The sequence below is a fragment of the Salvelinus namaycush genome, chromosome 10, assembly GCF_016432855.1.
Source record: "Salvelinus namaycush isolate Seneca chromosome 10, SaNama_1.0, whole genome shotgun sequence".
Lineage (NCBI taxonomy): Eukaryota > Metazoa > Chordata > Actinopteri > Salmoniformes > Salmonidae > Salvelinus > Salvelinus namaycush.
Window position 1 is genome coordinate 20,435,743 of NC_052316.1, and position 21,475 is coordinate 20,457,217.

Sequence of the window (21,475 nt, forward strand, 5' to 3'; positions counted from 1 at the left end):
AGTTATTGCACACGCTCACTAGATAGAGTAGGCGTTCTCTAACATAAATATGCAAATAATGCTAGACCGCGCCAATAGGATCTCGCTAGCTCATGCTTGGCTCTGCCCACTATGATTATTTTGCTCCCGGTGAATGGGCTTCCTGAGTGGTAACGCCAAGCGGATGCTTCATATTTATACATTCGGTGAAATATCGGTCTCATTGTTCTTTCTATCTGTGGTAAAGAGTTGTCACGACGTGCTGACCTGTCTCCCTCGTTCACGTAACTCAGCCAATGGTGGACTAAATTGCCTGCTGAAGTGTTCTTAACGCTCACTCAGCAACAGCATGTCACAGTGAAATATTTGTATATTTTTTTAAGAGAAATGCCATGGCGGGCGCAGTCCAACAATATTTTCAAAGTAGCCCAATTGCGGAAAAAACCGCGGACATGGCAACCCTGGCTGCATTATTTAAACGCAAACACATTAGCTAGCCAAGACAAACAAACTGATTTAACATCTCGTGTAACTTTGACAACCACCATATTTATGTCATCAAACCAGACATGTATACATTTTTTTAAAGTCGATAAAAAAAATGTAGTTAAATATTTACGTACTACCTCACGGCGTTCTGAGCTTGTGAAAAGCAAAATTACTTTATCTAAGACAAATAGTCATATTAGTAGTTATTCGTAATGTTACAATAATAATGTGTGTATGATCTTTACTGTTTGAAGCGTATTAAAATATGAAGGAGCCACACCTTAAAGTTATCCAATCAGAAGAACATATTCAAACCTGTATTTTAAGCCAATGAAAGTTGAGGACGTCATGAATTAGAAACGTATCTAGCGTTCGGCTAAGCTAGTTAGCAAAAAAACATGTTTACTAGCTAGTCCTGTAAAATACAATTGAAAAGATGGCGACGGCAATATACCTGGAACATTACCTCGACAGTGAGTATCTAGCTAACGTAATGTGAACAGTTGTTAATTGGCTACATTTCCAATCGTGTTTGTTTTTCAGTCTCGAACTTCTAAACTAACGTTAGATAGCTTGGCGAGCTAGCCACACATGTTGTGTCGTTAGCGAGATTACAAGTTCTCGGCATTACTAACTAGTTAGTTAATTTACTACTATTGTTGTTGTTAGTTTTCTAGTAACTATGGTATTGAAGTTGTACGTTAGATGAAATGCCATAAATTGAATGTATCTATAGAGAACTAATGTTAGCTTGCGCACTGAGGGGCTATTTTTCCGCTGTCTTGGCTTATTTTGTAGCAGTAAATCAGTAACCGATGATGTTCTAACTAGTTACTAAACGGCAACCTGTACATTAATCTCAGTGGTGCATGCCAGTATCATAAAATGTGTTTGATAGTACTTGCTAGTTTGCTATAGCCACGTTCTGAATTATGATTGACAACTTCCCTGAACAGGGAGCGCTTTCCTCAATGTAACTTTGGCAAGTTGGCGGGGAACGGCAGCCGCGCAACCTCGTTTTATACGGCGAGTCAGGTGTACACAGGGCGGAATGTTTGATTTCAAAGTGCGTCACGAGCACAAAGTATAACCAAATTCCAGTTCCACATCTGCCAAAATAATCGTATTTATAAAAAATGTTCATTAACAAATCAATACAAAAAGTACATGGGGAAACACGTGTGTGTGTGTATATAGATAGATATATAATGAACATTTGGGCTAGGGGGTACAATATCACATTACACAAGGACCTTAAGGGGAATATACACATTAATAATTCTATTTTTTTTTTTTGACATTGTGTTTAAGTGTCTTAAAATATAGTTACATTTTGTTTTTTCAAGTTTTTTTGTTTTGTTTTTTTGTTTGTAAATTTGAAATATAATATTTGGTCTAAAGAATAATGAAATTAATTACATAAAATTGTTTCAACTTATTTCTATCATAAGTAAAGAATCAAAGCAGCATATCTCTCCATAATAGTGTAACATCTTCATAAATGTGTTCAATTATAAATCTACTGATGTCTTGCCACATCCATTTACATGAATACAATGCAAAAAAAAGATGCAGCACTGTTTCTGGGTGGTCATTACAAAAGTTACGATTTTATTTTGTTTTTATTTTTTTACTTCTTAATATAGTGGTTGGCAAGATAATATTTATGAATAATTTTTAAATAAACTTCCTTCATTTTGTTAATAAGTAGGTATGTGTGTGGCAACATCCAAACTTTTTCCCAACAGACATTATCAGTAAAACCATTCCAATAATGTATAGATACATCCTGTTGCCACAAGGCTCGTATAGCTCTATTGTTGTTGAATGGACTTAAAGAAAAACAAATCTTTCCTACTAATGAGTCAACCGGGTTAATTGTAGGTATGTTTTGAGAGTCAGGTCTTGACATGTTCCGGAATAATAAAGCAACACCTGAGGGAATGGCATCTAAAACAATTGCAAAATCTTTAGGTGTTACAGGGATCTAGTTAAGTGATAAATTCCTTATAATTAAGTAAAAGACCCTCTTCATTTACAAGTTGGCTCACCGATAGGATATTTCGGAACCAATATTCTTATAACAAAGAAGTATTTTTTATACAGTATGTCCTGATTATTCCATATATAATATCTGTGTGGAGAAAAATGATGCTGATAAATTAAGGACTATGACAAGAGAACCTGATGAAAAGCAGAGTTTCACTGGAACTTTGTCAATATTATTATTGCAAACCAACATGAAGGCCACAAAGTAGAGAAGACATGATGAGGAATAAAGTTCCACATAGAAGTGGGTCTTCTTAGGAATTATTTTATCCAATTGATCTTAAAAGTATTCTTTAAGGTAGTTAAGTTCAGAAAATTCAGCCCACCATACACAAGTGTTCCATTATATCAGTTTTTTCCTAATGTAATGGGTACGGTTTCTCCACAGACCAAATGCTTTTCAACTTTCTATCTCTTTGCTTATTTTACCGTCAAGATATAAAGATAGAGCGGCATATGTTAGTCTAGACCTTCAGCCTTGGTTATTAGGACTCTTCCTTTTAATGATAAGTCCCTATGTAGGTTTAGCTTCTTCTAGTTTTTTTTAATGAGGGTTAAAATTTAGTAAGCCTCTAGACTTCTGATCCTTAGTAATGGTTATGCTTAAATATGTAAGTTCTTCTTTCACTGGAATACCATAATATGAGGGTGTCACACAATCTTTGACAGCCATGAGTTCACATTTATTAATGTTAAGATATAGACCAGATGCTTTGGAAAATGATTCTATCACATTGATCGATATGGGAATCTAACTAGCATCTTTCAGAAAAATTGTAGTATCGTCAGCAAGCTGGCTTATAATAATTTCTTTACCAGCTATGGAAATGCCTTGTACAGGACTATTATTTAAAGAATTTGTAAGAAGTTGTGTGATTAATAAAAATAGATACAGTGAGATCGAGAGCGAAATAAGGAAAGGTTGTCCTAACTCAAATCTAGGTGAGGTGCCATGTTTCAGTTTGATAGAGCTGTTACCATTCGTATAGAGTCTTAATAGCCTTACAGAAAAAATCACCAAAGCCAAATTTCTTAAGGGAGTGGAAGATAATATAAAGCTATCCTCTACTGTAAAACAAGATTATTTTGGGGGTCACTAGTTACCACAGTCATAATAATTATGGCTAAACCCTGCCTATTTCTACAATTTCTCTTCTGATTTTAAAATGAACCTTAACCACACTTTTAACATGCCTAATCCTATGTTACATTTTTATTTTTGTGTGTGGCTGTGGTTACTAGTGACAACCTTGTTTTCCATGGGGGAAAACGTTTAGGTTGAAGTTATTTTGGTAGTACAGGTGTTGTGATCCAGCTACCTGGCTAACATTATCCATTTTGTATGTGGCCACCTGTTATCTAGTATCGTCATCAGACTGCAGTGTATTCATTGTAGAAAAGTGAACATGAACCATGAGCTGTCAGCTGTGTGTTACCATCAAATCCTATCTTGTTCTGAGGATGAAATATTGTAGTTACTGATGACTGCGTTTAACAATCATGACGTATTCCTCAAGGTATCGAGAATCTGCCCTGTGAACTACAGAGGAACTTTTCACTGATGCGGGACCTGGACAATAGAACTGAAGGTACAAAACATGAGATTGACATCAGTTAAACTACACAAAAAATACATTACAAATTGTATTAGTTTTGATCACCTGATTTACTACATGGTTTCATGCCCATCACTATTATATTGTTCAGCATATTTCCTTTTCCAGTATTTAAATTGTCCTGCAAATGTGTAGAGAAAAAAGGAGAGATCGACAAGCTGGCAGAGGAGTACATCTCAAGTGTAAGGAACTTGGCTACGGAACAGAGGGTTGTGCACCTGCAGAAGATCCAGAGTGCTTACAGCAAGTGCAAAGAGTTCAGCGATGACAAAGTGCAGCTTGCCATGCAGACATATGAAATGGTCAGTGCTCCAACACTGTCATGAGTACATAAAGATGTCAATACTTTCACTATTGGTTGTATAGTGCTCCAAACCTGTCATTTGAGTACAAATTAGTGTCATACTGTTGGTTTTGCATAATCTATTGACCAATCTAATTGTTTGCATGTCATAGGTGGACAAGCATATCCGCAGGCTGGATGCAGACCTGGCCCGATTTGAGAATGAGCTGAAGGAGAAGCTGGAAGTGAGCGGCTATGACAGTCCAGAAGGAAGAGGGTTAAAGAGTAAGCAGGGAGACTGTCGGTGGGAAATACTTCTACAGCACATTTACGACATGTAACTAACTTCCATGTGCACATCTGTGAATATCTGCTTCAGAGGGTGAAGGTCGGGGACTGAGGGAGAAGCGTGGACCCAAGGGGAGAGGTAGGAAATCATCGGATGAGGATTCTCCCAGGAAGAAAAAGCTTAAAAACAGGTATAGAAAAGATTGTATAAACAAAATACCATGTATGTGCGTCTGGCTGGTTTTTACTCTAACTCAATGTCATTTAACCCATTAATATCTGTAGCCCAGAATTGAGTGACGCTCTCCTGCCAATGCAACCGTCAGATGTTTTGGACATGCCAGTTGATCCAAATGAGCCAACATACTGCTTGTGCCATCAAGTGTCATATGGAGAGATGATTGGATGTGATAACCCTGATGTAAGTTTTTATTGGTTGTCTTGTTATTCCAAAGAATGCTTTGAAATTAGTGGCATTTTTATGTAGATCCAAGAAGTTAATTGAAAGATTACTGTAATCTGAATGTCTTCTTACCAATATTTTCACTTTTCAAACAGTGCCCAATTGAGTGGTTTCACTTTGCTTGTGTTGATCTTGCTACGAAGCCAAAAGGAAAATGGTAGGTGAATCTTTTACAAAGTTGGTGATTACACGCATTACTTTTTTGTACATCTTGTATTTAGTCTATTCTCTTTCAGGTTTTGTCCACGATGCACCCAGGATAAGAAGAAAAAATGATATATTTCTTAAGTACTTTTCTATAAATGTTTTTGTCTGTAGTAAAATTAGTGTAATATATTTACAAAAATATTTCCCTTTCTATTATGGCTGTGCATAAGTATGATGATCTAAATACAAAGCTTTTATTCAAAGTACTTGAAATGTGTAAAGGTTTTAGTATTTGACAAACAAATTTAACTGCTGTTGATAACATTTTCTCCATGGTTTAGTTTCAATTTTTTTTATTCTGTCCTCACTCAAGTGATACGATCTCATTTGTGTCTGCATTTTAGTTACCTAGCTACCTCTTGGGTTCAAGCACACACATGCAGAAATTTTGTATACAACAATCTTGAATCCTGCCAAAATATCTTAAACCAAGCAAACAAAAACGTTCACTCCGTCCATTCTTGGACTAATAAGCTATCTGGTAAAAGGTGTACTATATTTTTATATCGACTGTCAAAAGCAGTTGCCCGCTCTTGAATGTATGATGGTGATAATGGTCAGACATTTAGGAAGCTACTGGGATTTCTTTGCCAACATAACCAGCAAGCATTAAAGCACTTTGAATTAAAATCAACTGCTCACCACTAATTATTAGCAATTTAACAATGCTTAGATACAACAACAAAAAATTCTGGGGAATGGTGTTCCAAAGATATCTTATTCAAACTGCTGTAAAGTACGGAAGAAAGACCAGCAGTAGCTAGGTTTCCATCCAATTTGCGACTGATTTTCATGCATATATTCTAAAATCTGCATACAAACGGCATTTTCCCCTCCAGAGGGGTGTTTCCATCAAACTTCCGATGGTTGTCACAAAAACTGTTGCGATAATGGTCTATAGACAGTTCGGACAGGGTAGGTTATATGATGAGATATAAAAAAAATCCAGATCACTTTTAATTGATAATAAGCAGCCAAGCACTGACCAGCATCATTCAGATTATAGCCTTTGATATTTCGTGGAAATTTGCATGAAGCTCATCACCATATGCTCTTATCCAGTGACTTACAGGAGCCATTGGAGTTAAGTGCCTTGCTCAAGGGCATATCAACAGATTTTTCACCTTTTTTTTGGATTCTGGGATAATTTTGGGGTTACTGGCCCAATGCTCTTAACCGCTAGGCTTAACCGCTACCTGCCGTCCACTTAACCACCATAAGTTATGAAGTTTGTGAAATAAGTTATGACGAACTTTAACTTATCTGCCGATAAACTCTGCATGCTTTTTCACTTCGTGTTAGTAGAACAACGAAACATATCATTCATTGCATGACTTCAAGCTTACTGTGGTTTTTACATGTCAATATTTGTGCGTAAAAACGTTTCCACCGCAATTGTGGCAATCTTTTTCACCAACAAAAAAATATCCCACTGTCTTGCGTATTTTGTTTTGGCAACATTGGGAAATGTACCGTTTCCATGAGGCCTGTCGTGAGTTTTATTTTATTTTTATGCCTCGGGTAATTAATCTGCATGAAATGGTTGGATAGAAACCTGGTTATTTGAAGAAATTGAACGTTAATGATTCTGAGCTACTATCCACTGTAAAAAAAAACACTGCTATTGCTTTTTAATATTTTGTTGACCTAAAATTTTAAATGTAGAGAGATTCAGATGATATTTGATAGTTGTTGCATGTGCTACTTTTTATTCTAACCTTACACAAAATACTATTGTACTTGATATAGGCTACAATGTTGACAATGACATGTGACAAGAATATTACTTTCCAAAGATTGTTACTTTAGATAATTCTTAGGGGTTTAGCATAAACTTGTCTTTAGTTAACTGAATATATAAATCTTGTACAAGTATAATGCTGTTGAAACAGAGGGTCAAGGAGACAAAGTATTTGTATTTTGTAAATGTAAGTTTCATATCAATAAACATGTACAACTATTCAATATTTCAATAGCATCTGTAAGAATATTAGTTTAAATGTTTTTTTTATCCATGTCCAGTTGGATATGGTTGTTGTTGATGGCTTAATTGAGCAAAGGGCCAGAATAACAACTGCCCTGTGCAAAGGAATGAGTATTGTTCAATCACTAAAGATCAGGTAGGGTGCTTTGTTGACAAACTGAAACACTCCCAGTCTGATCTGTGTTCTTTTAAAATCCATCATCAGACTCCTCTTCATCCCAGCTGCATGGTTCCCGAGCAACCTCCCCTTTAAATTCCACCTCCAGGTCATAGACAAAGTCAGGGTCATCTTTCCGCCTTCGGTTGCGCTCAAAGAGATTGTCCATTTGGGCCTTCTTGCGCGCAAGCTCCTCATCATCCAGCTTGTTGAGGTCCTCCTCAGGGTCCAGGCGGAGGGAGGCTAGAGTGTGCTCCAGGCTGTGGCCCTGCATGTGATCCCGAAGCACTATATGAAGCCTCTCCAGTTGCCCCAATGAAACACTCTCCAGGTATGCCCTGTGCCGAATATGGTGCTTCATTCTCTCCGCAGCCATGCAGCAGTCTGTGGGTGAGGTGGGTGAAATAGAATTAGATTACCTCATGTTTTTAGTATCTATATAGGTAAAACACCTTTTAGTGGTGGTCACCAACCATAAATCCTCAAGAAGAGTGCAGGTGTTCCTCTTGTGTTTTTGTGCTGGGCTTGTAATGAAACCTGCACACACTGCAGCTCTCAAATACTAGTTGGGAAAGCATTTTCTATGATCTATTTGCCTTGTGGGTTGGCCATCTAGAATTTCAGTTGTTGCATTGGACAAGTTAGTAAGTATAGCAATGTGTTGCCATATGTATTGATCTGGCACTAAAATAACTTGGGAGATCACTATGCCATCTGAAAGCTCTCCATAACAAGGGTGACCAGGGTAGCGTTTCCCAGTTACTACACAACTGATTCAAATAGTCAACTAACGTTAATCATCAAGCTTTTTATTATTTGAATCGGCTGTGTTGTGCTAGGGCAAAAACCAAACCCCCCTTGGGGTCTCCAGGTCCGAGTTTGGAAAATGCTGGACTAGGGGATGCTCATCCTTTCTGTGATAAGCAGTGTACTGTGTAATTTTCCTACCTGAACATTTCGAGAAGTTCCTCACAGGTATGATTCTTTTACGCATCTTGTTTGTATCCTTAATATTACCTTCATAAATTAAAACGATTGAAGGTGGGCTGAATTGAACACCGCATCGTTTAGCCACAAAAGGCATTGTTGAGTATTTTATTTTACTTATACGAACGTTTTATGTAGATTTATCAAAGTACCTCGCAAGGTAATTAGCTCGCAAACATGTTTGACATGCATACTATCTTGAGTTTTGAAAATAAACAAAATACAGAAAGGCAGGCACGCAAAAAAATCTAACGAATCGACCCAGCAAGTTTCTCACAAACCTCGTCTAAATCCTGGGCTACACTCCAATTGCCTGTACGCTATGGGGTGAATATGGCTTCTACTTTTGTTCACAGTAGGTCCAAAAAAAATGTCTTCACCGTTAAGATTTTCTATGTAGTTATCGCAATTAATTTGAATATGAGAATAATATATATTTATCTGGTTTCATAATGAACCACATATTGGAATGGGTCCTTAATTTCAGTTTGTTTCCGTAAACACATGACGTAGTTGGCTGACATTTCTAGCATCGCCCAGGGTTTAGGAAGGCAATTTACTCATGTTTGTATTTTTCAGCACATGTACTGTTTACTTGGTTCTTTTTGGATCAACGCAAGCAGGTAAATGATAACACATCAAAGAAAGTAATTTTGAATAAATACGGCAATGTTCATTGAGGGCGATGGCTAGTAATGTTAGGTATTTAACGTAACGTTAGCTAGCGCCACTTCGATACAAAGTGATTTTTCGTAGCAGGTAACTTAGCTAGGATAGCATTTCGCTAACATTGACCTCCGTATCCTAACCTGGTACATTAATTATCCAAACCTGCTATAAAAAAGTAAAGGTATCGAAGTGACGTGAAAATTGTTTCCCAGCTAGTTAACGTTACACGTCAAATGTGTCATGCCATTCGTTAAGCCAGTCTTTTTCACAGGTAGCTGTGCACAGTAGCTAATCGTGATAGGCATGAATCGATGATATATCTTCAATGTATGAAGTTATGTGCAAACAGCAGAGCCACACTGGATTGGCAAATTGTCAACCAACAATGTCCACACAGACAGTCACTGACCCTATGCTTTTAGATGGCTGCTAGTTTGTCATGTGATGTACAAAGCCTCTGACCTTTTTTTGCAGACGAGAACAGCTGTGGTTTGTCCATGACATGGCTGGAGACTGTATCAGTAACGATGGATGTCAGCAAAAATGGTTTTCACAGGTAACTAACTGTGTAAGATGACCGTCTGGCGAATAGATGTCTGCAAGGTTACCAAGAGCATAGCTAATAAATGCAATTGAAAGATGTTGACATCTGATTTTGACACATAATCCCAATCTTTGGTTACTTGCGAACATTAGAAAGAGTTACATTTAAACAGTTTCTCAGTCTCAATCTGCATCAGACAATTAAAATTGTCGACATTGTAACTGATTCCATTGGATAACCTGGCACACGTTAGACCTATGCGAACCATAGCCATGGGAAGTAGAGGTGCTGAGGGTGCTGCAGCACCCCCTGAAATTTAATTTAAAAAATATTTAAATATATTAGATTTTTTTCCTCAGAGGTAGTGCACTGGGTCTTTACTAGTCCTGTATAATTTCTGTGTTTCGTCCACCAAGCGAGGAATTTTTATATGGAGGTCAATGAGTGTGTCGAATTAAAAACAAATTTTTCCGTAATGCTTATTATGTTGTTATGAGTGTACTGATAAGTAGGACACGTGACATCCCGGTAACTTTGAGGAAAAACACTTTATATTGCCGTTGTCTCGACGCAAATTCATGGCACAAGACTAGTAGCATAGCATCTCCATCGAATACAGGCGGTTGACATCAACAACCCTCATTGAATATTCAAAAAAGATTACAATAATCAGATGTATCCACCAATCCAAAGACAGGATATGCGGTAGATATACAGCCCACCGTGCTGCTTTGTTGACGACTCCCATTTTTAGGGCAGAAAGACCTGTATCTTGCCAGTATATCCATAATCTTCGGCTGACCTCACCAGGAAATAATCACTGTCATCTGGATCAAGTAATGCATCAGCCAATTACAAATATTAACGTAGATGGACTTGAACAAACACTTTTCATAAGAGCATTATCATATTACAGATTCCAGTAACTGTGTTTAATTATTTTAAAGAAGTTTATCGCGAGTCCGGACTCGAACCCACAGACTTGAACCCACGCAGGCGAGTTCCACACCAGATCCACACTAAAGGAAAGTTTATCATTCTACAGTACACCTGCCAATCAACGCATTCTATTGCACGCTCTATGCCTAATTTAAAGGATCCACCCCCAGAGGAAGATGCTGCCACTATTTTGTTGTAATTTCCTGTTCTAGAGAGGAAATGCATGTTTAGGTTCCACCTCCTGAAGAATGACGAAGACCACTTATACGTATTCACGAATTACATCTGGAGTTGATAAACATCAGCAAATGTGTAGCTAGCATGCTATCCTTATCTAGCTAACTAATGTTATCTGTTGCTGTTTATTTTACGACAATCTATTCAAAAGATTAGCCTGCTGGTTCTGGATTTGTCATCTTTCATAATTGCGGCCGCAAATCCGCAATAGAAATAGTTAAGGGGTGCAAACTAATGTTATTCTATTTTAATTTGCTCCATGGCTCAGGTGGCCAAGTGGACGCAAGGCTTTTTGGCTCATCTCTGTTGCTGAGAGAAATTACTTTGCAGCTGTTTTTGATTAATAAAGGGGTGGCAGGTAGCCTAGGGGTTAAGCATTGGGTTAGTAACAGAAAGGTCGCTGGTTTGAATTAGAGGTCGACCGATTTAATTAGGGCTGATTTTGAAGTTTTCATAACAATCGGAAATCGGTATTTTTGGACGCCGATTTTATTATTATTATTTTTACACCTTTATTTAACTAGGCAAGTCAGTTAAGAACACATTCTTATTTTCAATGACGGCCTAGGAACGGTGAGTTAACTGCCTTGTTCAGGGGCAGAACGACAGATTTTTACCTTGTCAGCTCGGGGATTCAATCTTGCAACCTTACGGTTAACTAGTCCAAAGCTCTAACCACCTGCCTTACATTGCACTCCACGAGGAGCCTGCCTGTTATGTGAATGCAGTAGAAGCCAAGGTAAGTTGCTAGCTATCATTAAACTTATCTTTTAAAAAACAATCAATCAATCATAATCACTAGTTAACTACACATGGTTGATGATATTACTAGTTTATCTAGCATGTCCTGCGTTGCATATAATCGATGCTGTGCGCATTCGTGAAAAATGACTGTCGTTGCACCAATGTGTACCTAACCATAAACATCAACGCCTTTCTTAAAATCAATACACAAGTATATATTTTTAAACCTGCATATTTAGTTAATATTACCTGCTAACGTGAATTTTTTTTAACTAGGGAAATTGTGTCACTTCTCTTGCAACAGAGTCAGGGTATATGCGGCAGTTTGGGCCGCCTGGCTCGTTGCGAACTGTGTGAAGACTATTTCTTCCTAACAAAGACAGCCAACTAAGCCAAACGGGGGATGATTTAACAAAAGCGCATTCGCGAAAAAAGCACAATCGTTGCACGACTGTACCTAACCATAAACATCAATGCCTTTCTTACAATCAATACACAGAAGTATATATTTTTTAAACCTGCATATTTAGCTAAAATAAATCCAGGTTAGCAGGCAATATTAACCAGGTGAAATTGTCACTTCTCTTGCGGTCATTGCACGCAGAGTCAGGGTATATGCAACAGTTTGGGCCGCCTGGCTCGTTGCGAACTAATTTGCCAGAATTTTACGTAAATATGACATAACATTGAATGTTGTGCAATGTAACAGGAATATTTATACTTATGGATGCCACCCGTTAGATAAAATACGGAACGGTTCCGTATTTCACTGAAATAATAAACGTTTTGTTTTCCTAATGATAGTTTCCGGATTCGACCATATTAATGACCAAAGGCTCATATTTCTGTGTGTTATTATGTTATAATTAAGTCTATGATTTGATATTTGATAGAGCAGTCTGACAGCGATGGTAGGCAGCAGCAGGCTCGTACGCATTCATTCAAACAGCACTTTCGTGCGTTTTGCCAGCAGCTCTTCGCAATGCTTCAAGCATTAAGCTGTTTATGACTTCAAGCCTATCAACTCCCGAAATTATGCTGGTGTAACCGATGTGAAATGGCTAGCTAGTTAGAGGGGTGCGCGCTAATAGCGTTTCAATCGGTGACGTCACTCGCTCTGAGACTTGGAGTAGTTGTTCCCCTTGCTCTGCAAGGGCCGCGGCTTTTGTGGAGCGATGGGTAACGATGCTTCGAGGGTGGTTGTTGTCGACGTGTTCCTGGTTCGAGCCTAGGTAGGGGCGAGGAGAGGGACGGAACTGTTACTGTTACACTGGCAATACTAAAGTGCCTATAAGAACATCCAATAGTCAAAGGTATATGAAATACAAATGGTATAGAGAGAAATAGTCCTATAATTCCTATAATAACTACAACCTAAAACTTCTTACCTGGGAATATTGAAGACTCATGTTAAAAGGAACCACCAGCTTTCATATGTTCTGAGCAAGGAACTTAAACGTTAGCTTTTTTACATGGCACATATTGCACTTTTACTTTCTTCTCTAACACTTTCTTCTCTAACACGCATTATTTAAACCAAATTGAACATGTTTCATTATTTATTTGAGGCTAAATTGATTTTATTTTTGTATTATATTAAGTTAAAATAAGTGTTCATTCAGTATTGTTGTAATTGTCATTATTACAAATAAAGAAAAAAAATCGGCCGATTTAACCGGTATCGGCTTTTTTTTGGTCCTCCAATAATCGGTATCGGTATCGGCGTTGAAAAATCATAATCGGTCGACCTCTAGTTTGAATCCCTTGAGCAAGGCACTTAACCCTAAATGTTCATGTGAGTCGCTCTGGATAAGAGCGTCTGCTAAATGACTAAAATGTAAACCATGCCATGCTGATGGGTGTTAACATTCAAATAAAACCTAGCCATGAAACTAAACGTAGGCTGAAAATAATTTGTATGCCTTACATAGGAAAATACATCACATTCACACAGATTTGCACGAAGTGGGCAGTTCGAATTTGTTACTTCATCCCAAATATATCATACGTTGACTACAATTATGACTTGTTGACTTTAAATCATAGTGCAACATCAATCGTGGGTAAGCTCTGTTAGCTCGAATAAGTATTTGTACTGGTGTGGGCATTTTTAATAAGGTGATTACACAAGACCATTCTGTGCTTTCAGGGTGTGTTTACAACTGTAAATAATAAACAAAATGTAGCAATTCAACAGCCAATGCTGTTTAGCCTGCACATCTTTTAGAGCATGTCAAATCAAAGTTTATTGGTTACGTACACAGATTTGCAGATGTTATCGCAGGTGCAGCAAAATGCTTGTGTTTCTAGCTCCAACAGTGCAGTAATACCTAGAAATAAAATACACACAATCCAGAAAACATTTAAAATAAGTCTTATAGGATGAGCCATGACTAGAATACAGTATATACATATAACGTGGTTGAAACAGTATGTCAAGATTATTAAAGTGACCAGTGTTCAATGTACATAGAGCAGCAGTCTCTAAGGTGCAGGGTAGAGTACCGGCTAGTGATGATTGTTTAACAGTCTGATGGCCTGGAGATAGAAGCTGTCTCTCAGTCCCAGCTTTGATGCCCCTTCTAGATGGTAGCGGGCTGAACAGGATGTGGTTGAGGCCCTTGATGATATTCTTGGCCTTCCTGTGACACCGTGGCGTGTAGATGTCCTGAAGGGCTGGCAGTGTGCCCCTGGTGATGCGTTGACCGCACCACCCTCTGGAGAGCCCTGCGGTTGTGGATGGTGCAATGCCCGACGATGCTTTCAATGGTGCATCTGTAGAAGTTTGTGAGGGTCTTAGGGGCCAAGCCACATTTCTTTAGCCTCCTGAGGTTGAAGAGGCACTGTTGTGCCTTCACCACGCTGTCTGTGTTAAGGGACCAAACTTGATGATTGAGTTGGCGATGTGCGTGGCAACACAGTCATGGGTGAACAGGGAGTACAGGAGGGGGCTGAGCACGCACCCCCGTGGGGGCCCCCGTGTTGAGGATCAGGGTGGCGGAGGTGTTGCTGCCTACCTTCCCGACTTGGGGTCAACCCGTCAGGAAGTCATTGCTTGCCTCATTGCGCAAGTGATTTCCATTTTTCAATTGGTTAATTCCTTTGGATCTTTTTTCACTGTGCTCATCTCTCTGTCCTGTGCAACTACACTGAACAAAAATATAAACGCAATATGTGACAATTTCAAAGATTTCAGTTCATATAAGGAAATCAGTCAATTGAAATACATTCATTAGGCCCTAATCTATGGATTTCACATGACTGGGGATGGAGATATGCATCTGTTGGTCACAGATACCTAAAAAATACAAAAGTAGGGGCGTAGATCAGAAAACCAGTTAATATCTGAAATGACAACCATTTACCTCATGCAAGGCGACCTCTCCTTAGCATATAGCTGATCAGGCTGTTGATTGGCCTGTGGAATGGTGTCCCACTCCATTAATTAATCTGTGAAGAGCACATTTTTACAGCGTGCCAGTGGCCATCGATGGTGAGCATTTGCCCACTGAAGTCTCTTTGCGAAGCCCAACTGCGGTCAGGTCAAAACCCTGGTGAGGACAACAATCATGCAGTTGAGACAGTGTCTGACAGTTTGTGCAGAAATTCTTCGGTTGTGCAAACCCACAGTTTCATCAGATGTCTGGGGGACTGGTCTTCGATGATCCCGCAGGTGAAGAAGCCGGATGTGGAGGTCCTGGGGTGGCGTGGTTACATGTGGTCTGCGGTTGTGAGCACAGTTGGACGTACTGCTAAGTCCTCTAAAACGACGGAGGCGGTTTATGGCAGAGAAATCAATTTCAATCTGGCAACAGCGCTGGTGGACATTCTTGCAGTCAGCATGCCAATTGCACGATCCTTCAAAACTTGAGACATCTGTGGCATTGTGTTGTGTGACATAACTGCACATTTTAAAGTGGCATTTTGTTGCCCCCAGCACAAGGTGCACCTGTGTAATGATCATGCTGTTTAATCAGCTTCTTGATATGTCACACCTGTCAGGTGGATGGATTGTCTTGGCAAAGGAGAAATTCTCACTAACAGGGATATAAACAAATTTGTGCACAAAATTAGAGATAAGCTTTTTGTACATATGGAACGTTTCTGAGATCTTTTATTTTAGCTCATGAAACATGGGACCAACACCTTAAGTGTTGTGTTTTTTATATTTTTGTTCAGTGTATTTACAAGGCATCAGTGCAACAATGTTATCATAACCGGCCAAAGTGACACCACCAATGCAGTTTCTGTCAACTTTCCCTGACCGGTAATTTGGCCTATGTTGTAGGCCTGTTTTACATACAGCAATTAGCAAGAGCAAGTCTGCTTCTTTCCCCAAATAGCCTATTAAAAGCACAGTAAAACCATATTTGCTAAACAACATAAATTGCTCACTTCACAATGCTTGGCGGGGTGGCACACTGTAGGCTTAGGCTACCCTTTTTAAATGTAGGCCTACACTAATTGTGGTAGTGTGTTGTGAAGAGAAGTTCAGGCAAAACCTTGTAAATTTAAGATTACAAATGCATTTCATGAGGAGCTTCCTGTTGGAGTCCCTCTTGCAGACGACACAGGCTACTGGCACTGCTACATAAATAATTATCACTACTAGACGTGTAGGCTACACTTATTCATAACGTTTTATATGCATTTTTATAATCCTCTACTTTTTCACATGCGTTATTTGACTGGAGGTCCAAGAGTGGAATTTTTCTTTTCTTTTTTCTCTCAAATAACAACCTTGTCTCGAGGGGGATTCAAACTCAAGGCTGTCGTACCTTGCTGTCTCTGGGCTTACCGTCTTAGTGGATCACACCACTAATTTAAACCTTATTCACACTGGTAGTTTGACTCATCCTATTTTGGATTTGAATCCTATGCGATTCTACATTTAGATTTTTTTTTGCATTCTGAACAGCCAAAAAGCACATGGAATCGGATATTTCAAACCACCATTGATTCCTGGCCATGCGACATGTCTGAACGGTCAAATCTGATTTATTTGCCCTCAAGTGGTATTTAGACTTATTTGGCATACTGTTATTTTGACAAGAACATGTGGTAGCTAACTAGCATGTTAGTTGTTTACAAAAAAATGGCGAACGTACTAGAAATTTAACAGCTAGCTAGTTGACTGCTGTGGTTAGCTGAAAAGGACGTGTTTTGAAAGTTGGATCTTATCCTTTAAGGCTTTAAGTGTTCATACACTGATTTTGAACACTCAAAGCAACTGGGAAAAGTCCATGGCAGGCATTGTCACCTTAGCTTGCTAGTTGCTCCATAACTTCTAAGTGGTAGGAGGCACAAGCACCACCACCAATCAGCCTACACCACTGCTCACACACCCATCATTACTATGACTACTAGCGTAGCCATGTCTGCAAATGACACAACCAATCTGATTTGGTCACTTGCAACTTGCTGTTTGGACAGTCAGTAATCCAAAACGTACACAGTATTTGAGCATTTAAGGTCTGCAGTGTGAACAAGACTTTAGTCATAGCAGTAAGGGTAAATTACAGGTATTTGACAAGACCATGAGTGTACGAATATAAACGTACATGTTGTATAATCAAATGTTATTTGTCACATGCGCCGAATACAACAGGTGTAGTAGACCTTATCGTGAAATACTTACAACCCCTTAACTGCATTGTTGGTAAAGATGAGAGTCAAGAAAATATTTATTAAATAAACTAAAGTAAAACAAGTAACACAATATGTGTTGGCCCGTCAGGGATCCAGGTGCAGAGGGAGGTGTTTAGTCCCAGGGTCCTTAGCTTAGTGATGAGCTTTGTGGGCACTATGGTGTTAAACGCTGAGATGTAGTCAATTAACAGCATTCTCACATAGGTGTTCCTTTTGTCCAGGTGGGAAAGGGCACTGTGGAATGCGATTAAGATTGCGTCATCTGTTGGGGCGGTATGCAAATTGGTGTAGGGTTTCCGGGATGATGGTGTTGATGTAAGCCATTACCAGCCTTTCAAAGCACTTCATGGCTATAGATGTGAGTGTTACGAGGCAGTAGTCATTTAGGCAGGTTACCTTGGTGTTCTTGGACACGGACTATGGTGGTCTATTTGAAACATGTAGGTGTTAGACTCGGTCAGGGAGAGGTTGAAAATATCAATGAAGACACTTGCCAGTTGGTCCGCGCATACTTTGAGTACACGTCCTGGTAATCCATCTGGCACCTCAGCCTTTTGAATGTTGACCTGTTGAAAGGTCTTACTCTCATTGGCTATGGAGAGAGTGATCAGTCATCCGGAACAGCCGGTGCTCTCATGCATGCTTCAGTGTTGCTTGCCTCGACGCGAGCATGAAAGGCATTTAGCCCGTCTGCTAGGCATGCATCACTGGGCAGCTCACGGCTGGGTTTCCGATTCTTCCTAAATCTGTATTGCTGTGAAAGCACAAGTGTGTGAAATAGATAGGCAGAAGCCTGGGATTTTGTAATGTATGCAAAAATGTTGTCTGTTAGTACTAGTAGCTTGTAGTCTATTCAAGGATGCATCAATGCAATATTGTCACACAGCATTTTGACAGAGACCAATGGAACAAAAGTAAACCAGAATTTGTAGGTTTAAAATATCTCACTGGTTACCAAGGTTGGCCTATTTTAAGAAATGCCATTGGTTGGTGGATATAAAGTGTAAGATATTTGATAGGCTGATGCAGAATAATCAGTTATCTGGTGAGGTTAGCATAGGGCTAACGTATGCCAGTTTATCTGATAGGACCAACAACATTGTACCTGGTCCTATCACGTGCAAGTAAATTGACAATTGTAATTGGGTGACGCACATTTGAGACTTGAGAAGCTGTTTACTTTTTAACTGTTTCTAATGTTAGGAAGTATGGTCCCTCTGTGTTTTTAGAGACCTGGTCACCACAGTTTACTTCGGTCCTGGTTTTCCAGATGGCCTCGAGGCTCTGCTGGTTCACAGACTACCCAGTGGGATCTACATTGATCAATACCAACTTGCATCTCTGAAAGAGGACACTGGTTTACAGGTAAAAAATGACAATGACCGTAGCATTATACAACCACAGTGCAGAAAAGTACAGGATAAAATTATTATACCCAACTCCATCTGCCAATTCTGAGATCTATGTTAGGCCAAACCTAATACATGCTATGCTAAGTAACACATTTGATAATCTTTTTCTGTTAGGTGCTTTTGGGTTCAGAGGTTGATTTGGAGGCTCCAGCACACACATCTGAGGAATTCATTGTTCTTGTGTATCCTGCTCTGGACCAAGGAAGTCTCAAAGCAACACTCCCTATCCATGGCCGTTATCACAAGCCCTCTCTTGCAGGGAAGAGATTTGAACTTGTTGAAATTAAACTTCCAAAGCTAATACTCAGGACAGATACATGTGAGTTATCGTGTTTATACCTTTTACGCATGACCATACTTCCCAATTTCCTTCAGGGAGATTATGCTGTGTCTGTAAATAACATTAACCTTTGGTTATTGGAAGTGGACCAACTTATTTTATGGCAAATATGCTTGTTTTTACCATTATAACTAGTTTTTATTTTGTTTTAAGGTACACAGCTCATTTCCTTCCCTCCTTACAAAATTGTGGACTCACCCTGCACTGTCCACAATTTAAGCATATGCCAATGGCTTGAGATCCAACATCAACAGGTAAATCTATCAGCCAATGACATTGTCGCATACACTACATGACCAAAAGTATGTGGACAACTGCTTGTCGTTGGGGCATTGTCATACTGAAACCGGAAAGGGCCTTCTCCAAACTGTTGCCACAAAGTCGGAAGCACAGAATCGTCTTGAATGACATTGTATGCTGTAGCGGTAATATTTCCCTTCACTGGAACTAAGGGGCCTAGCCCGAACCATGAAAAACCGCCCCAGACCATTATTCCTGCTCCACCAAACTTTACAGTTGGCATTATGGATTTGGGTAGGTAGCATTCTCCTGGCATCCGCCAAACCTCAATTTGTTTGTCCACACAGCCAGATGGTCAAGCGTGATTCATCACTCCAGAGAATGCGTTTCCACTACTCCAGAGTCCAATGGCGGCGAGCTTTACACCAATCCAGCCTTTGCTTGACATTGCACATGGTGACATTAGGCTTGTGGGCGGCTGCTCGCTCATGGAAACCCATTTCATTATTGTGCTGACATTGCTTCCAGAGGCAGTTTGTTACTCGGTAATAATTGTTGCAACCGAGGACACACTATTTTTACGCCCCAAGTGTAACAGTATAACTTTAAACCGTCCCCTCGCCCCGACCAGGGCGCGAACCAGGGACCCTCTGCACACATCAACAACTGACACCCACGAAGCGTCGTTACCCATCGCTCCACAAAAGCCGCGGCCCTTGCAGAGCAAGGGGCAACACTACTTGTAGGTTTCAGAGTAAGTGACGTAACTGATTGAAACGCTAGTAGCGCGTACCCGCTAACTAGTTAGCCATTTCACATCCGTTACTCACCCCCCTTTCAACCTCCTCCTTTTCCGCAGCAACCAGTGATCCGGGTCAACAGCATCAATGTAACAGTATAACTTTAAACCGTCCCCTCGCCCCGACACGGGCGCGAACCAGGGAACCTCTACACACATCAACAACTGACACCCACGAAGCGTCGTTACCCATCGCTCCACAAAGGCCACGGCCCTTGCAGAGCAAGGGGCAACACTACTTGTAGGTTTCAGAGCAAGTGACGTAACTGATTGAAACGCTAGTAGCGCGTACCCGCTAACTAGCTAGCCATTTCACATCCGTTACACAAGCGCTTCATCACTCGTTGGTCCGTTCTGTGAGCTTGTGTGGCCTACCACTTCGTGGCTGAACTGTTGTTGCTCCTAGATGTTGCCACTTCACAATTACAGCACTTACAGTTGACCTGGGCAGCTGATTTGCAGAAATTTGACAAACTGACTTGTTGAAAAATTGGCATCCTATGACGGTGCCACGCTGAAAATTACTGAGCTCTTCAGTAAGGTCATTCTACTGCCAATGTTTGTCTATGGAGATTGCATGGCTGTGTGCTCGATTTTATACACCAGTCAGCAACGGCAAATAGCCAAATCCACTCATTTTAAGGGCTGTCCACATACATTTATGTGTGTGTTTTAGCTACAGTAAATGATGTTTGGAGTCCACATTTTTTTAACTAGGCAAGTCAGTTAAGAACAAATTCTTATTTACAATGACGGCCTACCCTGGCCAAACCCGGACGACGCTGGTACAATTGTGCGCCACCCTATGGGACTCCCAATCACGTCCGGATGTGATGCAACGTAGTGTTGAATGTATCATTACTATCATACTTAGTAACTAACTTGTTTATTTTCAATAACAATGTTTCAAAATGAACCAACTGTGAATATGAAAATGACTTGAATCCACTTACCCAAATGTTTATTTCTTTTTAGGAGCAGGATCCTGTGAGTTTGGAGATACCACTTGGTGATGGGTCTCTGGTGGAGCCTGTGTGTGCTGGAACTCTGCTTGTCACGCTACTGTGCTGTGCCATCCTTTCAAGAAGTATCTGGAGGCATGGTGTTTTTTTAGACAATGTTATACTGACTTAATAATGTACTGTACAGTAAGAAATCCCCAGGGATTCATTTGCAACTGGACTATTTAGCTTTTTTAAACATTTTTATTAAATAATTTGCACACTGCTTCCATATGTTTTTGTGTCATCAAAGAACCGTTGATTGGATCCTTGAAAGTAATGTGCCATACATTGACTCTACTATAGGGTACTGTAGGCCTATAGAAATGTAGAGTTGAACTACCTCAACCAAAATGCTGTTTGAACCTGGGTACCTTACCTTTACTAATAAACTGTACT

The 21,475-nt window shown here is 39.7% G+C and overlaps 3 protein-coding genes across 7 annotated transcripts; 2 read left to right on the forward strand and 1 right to left on the reverse strand.

The window, feature by feature from the left end:
• Positions 1-809: 809 nt before the first annotated feature.
• On the forward strand, positions 810-7,670 carry ing5a (inhibitor of growth family, member 5a). Of its 3 annotated transcripts, none has more exons than XM_039002501.1 (8): positions 810-941; positions 4,035-4,106; positions 4,242-4,435; positions 4,590-4,701; positions 4,796-4,895; positions 4,990-5,125; positions 5,263-5,324; positions 7,564-7,670. In XM_039002501.1, coding segments are annotated over exons 1-8 (714 nt in total). In that variant the 5' UTR covers positions 810-904; the 3' UTR covers positions 7,565-7,670. The 3 variants fall into 3 exon arrangements, with proteins under 3 accessions (XP_038858429.1, XP_038858427.1, XP_038858428.1); XM_039002499.1 differs by lacking the exon at positions 7,564-7,670 and adding an exon at positions 5,404-7,344; XM_039002500.1 differs by lacking the exon at positions 7,564-7,670 and adding an exon at positions 5,404-7,344 and having other exon boundaries at positions 4,269-4,435.
• cep19 (centrosomal protein 19) lies at positions 7,271-8,989 on the reverse strand. The gene is made up of 2 exons (XM_039002506.1): positions 8,464-8,989; positions 7,271-7,899 (listed from the first exon to the last, which is right to left on the reverse strand). Exons 1-2 carry the CDS (start codon positions 8,597-8,599, stop codon positions 7,547-7,549), a joined length of 489 nt encoding a protein of 162 aa, XP_038858434.1. The 5' UTR covers positions 8,600-8,989; the 3' UTR covers positions 7,271-7,546.
• pigx (phosphatidylinositol glycan anchor biosynthesis, class X) lies at positions 7,724-21,303 on the forward strand. 3 transcript variants are annotated; one of them, XM_039002504.1, is made up of 6 exons: positions 7,724-7,846; positions 9,646-9,727; positions 18,514-18,649; positions 18,811-19,015; positions 19,190-19,290; positions 21,051-21,302. In XM_039002504.1, the coding sequence occupies exons 1-6, from the start codon at positions 7,831-7,833 to the stop codon at positions 21,207-21,209; spliced, it is 699 nt and encodes a 232-aa protein (XP_038858432.1). In that variant the 5' UTR covers positions 7,724-7,830; the 3' UTR covers positions 21,210-21,302. The 3 variants fall into 3 exon arrangements, with proteins under 3 accessions (XP_038858432.1, XP_038858433.1, XP_038858431.1); XM_039002505.1 differs by lacking the exon at positions 7,724-7,846 and adding an exon at positions 8,389-8,490 and having other exon boundaries at positions 21,051-21,303; XM_039002503.1 differs by lacking the exon at positions 7,724-7,846 and adding an exon at positions 8,995-9,125 and having other exon boundaries at positions 21,051-21,303.
• Positions 21,304-21,475: the final 172 nt, after the last annotated feature.